Raw genomic sequence first — 2,929 nt, 5'->3', positions numbered from 1 at the left:
CTGTCAAGCACAAGCAGCCAGCCCACACCCATTCATGCCTCACGGCCTCCGTCGCTCACCACACGCAGCAAACACACACACAAAGACACAATTCACGGAGCTAGCTTCATCCGGCCACCATACGCAGCAACCGCTGCCGAGAACGACGCCAACCAAAGCTGAATCTGATTCACGAAGATCGTGACCTGATCTACAGATCTGCTGCAACCAAGCACCAGATCCACGCCTTGAATCCTGCACTCCACCATCACTCAGTCCAATTGAAGATCCACTCGGCAAGCTGCCCCCGATCCACTCCAGTCTCCACCATTGGCATTCACGGGTCACGGCTGTTGAGTGTTGACTCTCATTATCTCAAAATTCAAAAAGTCTCTTCACTCTCTTGTGTTTTGGAAATTGGAACTTTGGAAGCCCGAATCAGCGAATCCGGCCTTTATACTTATTTAAGAGATGATATATAATATATAATTATATATGCATTAATTATAATTGTTATTTGTTATATGTTATATGAGAAATGTTAAATGCAATTTTGTATGTTAATTATATATAATTATATATTGTTAAATTTTAACAATAAAATGAAAATAATCAGACATTAATTTTCTATTACTTATTAATAATTGATTTTTTTGTATGAATAGTAATGTTAGATTAAAAATTAAAATTAAATATTATGTTACAATATAAATTATAATTATATATGTCATATGATATGTGTACTTGTACAATAGTTTCAACTTCAACAAAAAATTAACCAATTTAATTGCAGTAGTTTCAAGTTTCAACTTCAAAAAATAATTAATCAATTTAATTAATTGCATGATAACCAATAAGTAAATATTAAGTGGTTAAGTGCATATAATGTGGGCATAATAAGAATTAAGAATTTAAGATACGGATATGTAATTAATATTATATTATTTTGGCCAATGGATAATTAGATATTATAAATTAAATAATTACATTAATTTCTTGGTTTTCTTTTATGGAATATGCATCTTGAATTCTTGATCATATATAAACATTATGGTGGAAAATTGGAAATATCAATTTCAAAAAGTTTCATAAAATTAAATTAACAATTATTTGAATCAATTTGTAATACTAACTATTAAGTAGATTTTTTTAATAGTCTTTTTGTGTTTTAATTTATGAATTAATGATTAATAATTATTTATTTGTATGTTTAGATGTATGGACACTCAAGATCGAATTCGAGAAGTGATGATGACAATCAAAGTGTTCAAATGGAAGGAACTCAAAAGACAAAGCGGAAAAGACCAGCGATGAAGAAAAGATTTGCGACGTGGAATCATTTTACTTTACTTGAGGACAATCCAAACAAATGCAAGTGCAACTATTGTGGTAAACAATATCAATGTGAGAAAAGGCGTGATGGGATTACAAATATGAGAAATCATATACTGACTTGCCCTGCATACAAGACATTCCGGGAACAACAAGAGAGAAGTCAACAAAACTTGACAACTGAGGGTGGGGAAGGAAATGCAGGTAATATGGTTTTGGCTAAAGGGTGGAGTCAAGATGCTTGTAGAAGGGCAGTCACCAAAATGATCATTATGGGTGAGTTGCCACTTAGTTTTGTGGATAACAAAGGGTTCATGCATTTCTGGAGTGTAGCCATTCTGCAGTTTGTTATGCCATCTCGGAGAACTATTGGTTGGGATGTTATGGATTTATTTTTGGAAGAAAAGACAATGTTGAAGAGTTTGATTTGCAACAACAAACAACAAATGTCTCTTATCACTGATTTATGGACTTCTGTTCAAAACATGAGTTACATGGTGATCACAGCTCATTTTATTGATAGTGATTGGTGTTTGAACAGAAGAATTATTAGCTTCAGTGTGATTGAAGATCATAGAGGGAAAACGATCGGTAAAAAGATTGTAGCTTGTTTACAAGATTGGGGGATAGAGAGGTTGTTTGCAATAACTGTTGATAATGCTAGTACAAATAATGTTGCTGTTAATTATGTGACTATGCAATTGCTTGCTTGGAGGAATGATGATGCAGTTGTATTGGCGGGTCAGTATATGCATGTGCGTTGTTGTGCACATATTTTGAACTTGATTGTTGTTTCGGGGTTGAATGAGTTGCATGCTAGTGTTGCCGCCATGCAGAATGCTGTGAAGTATGTGAGGCTACAGGCATTTAAACAGTGTGCTCAACAGGTGAAATGTCCAAATGGAACAGTTGTTTTGGATTGTCCTACTAGGTGGAATTCCACCTATTTAATGTTGATGACTGCGTTGAAGTTTCAAGCAGCATTTGATAGAATGGCAAAGGTGGATAAACCGTATGAGGCATACTTTCTCGAGAAAGAAAATAACACTAAGAGGGTAGGCCCGCCTGGACCTGAGGATTGGGAGAGTGCAGAACGAATTGTAAAGTTTTTGAAGGTATTTTATGATGCCACATTGTTATTTTCTGCCTCTTTGAGTGTGATTTCTAATCTTTGTTATGATACTATTGACTTAATTGAGAGATCATTGACTGTATTAGAGGCAAGTAAAGATCCTTGGGTGGTGGCTATAGCTTATAATATGAGGGAAAAATTTGATAAATATTGGGAGTTTTCAGGGAAGATAAATAAAATGTTGATTGTTGCCTCTATTCTTGATCCATGAGCTAAAATGGACTTTGCCAAACATATTTTTGAGATCATTTTTGCCAATGATGGTTGGAAAGTTGAAGAAATGACCAAAGCAGTGAAAGATTTGTTGAATGAGCTTTATGATGCATATAGTGCAATGTGCTCTAGTTCCACACCCTCGATGTGTAGTGAGAGTGTTCCTAGCGACAACTATGGTGGTACAAGTTATTCTTCTTATTTTACAACTGAGGTTGGTTTCCGGAGGTTCCTAGTGGTGATGGTGATGACATTTTCCGAGTTTCTCGCCCT

General features: G+C 35.1%; 1 protein-coding gene across 1 annotated transcript; it reads left to right on the top strand.

Annotated features, from left to right (window-relative positions):
- The first annotated feature begins 1,193 nt into the window (after nucleotides 1-1,193).
- LOC107178800 (zinc finger BED domain-containing protein RICESLEEPER 3-like) lies at nucleotides 1,194-2,654 on the top strand. Its single transcript, XM_015534401.2, has 2 exons — nucleotides 1,194-1,683; nucleotides 1,819-2,654. Exons 1-2 carry the CDS (start codon nucleotides 1,194-1,196, stop codon nucleotides 2,652-2,654), a joined length of 1,326 nt encoding a protein of 441 aa, XP_015389887.2.
- The last annotated feature ends 275 nt before the right edge of the window (nucleotides 2,655-2,929 follow it).

This window comes from Citrus sinensis, chromosome 4 (assembly GCF_022201045.2).
Source record: "Citrus sinensis cultivar Valencia sweet orange chromosome 4, DVS_A1.0, whole genome shotgun sequence".
Lineage (NCBI taxonomy): Eukaryota > Viridiplantae > Streptophyta > Magnoliopsida > Sapindales > Rutaceae > Citrus > Citrus sinensis.
This window is presented reverse-complemented; position numbering and strand designations above follow the sequence as displayed.

Bases quoted from the DNA above. Each gene is read 5' to 3' on its own strand.
- LOC107178800 (XM_015534401.2), top strand. From the start codon at position 1,194: ATGTATGGACACTCAAGATCGAATTCGAGAAGTGATGATGACAATCAA. The intron at 1,684-1,818 runs GTTGGGATGTTA...TGGTGATCACAG, and splicing joins GCCATCTCGGAGAACTATTG to CTCATTTTATTGATAGTGAT.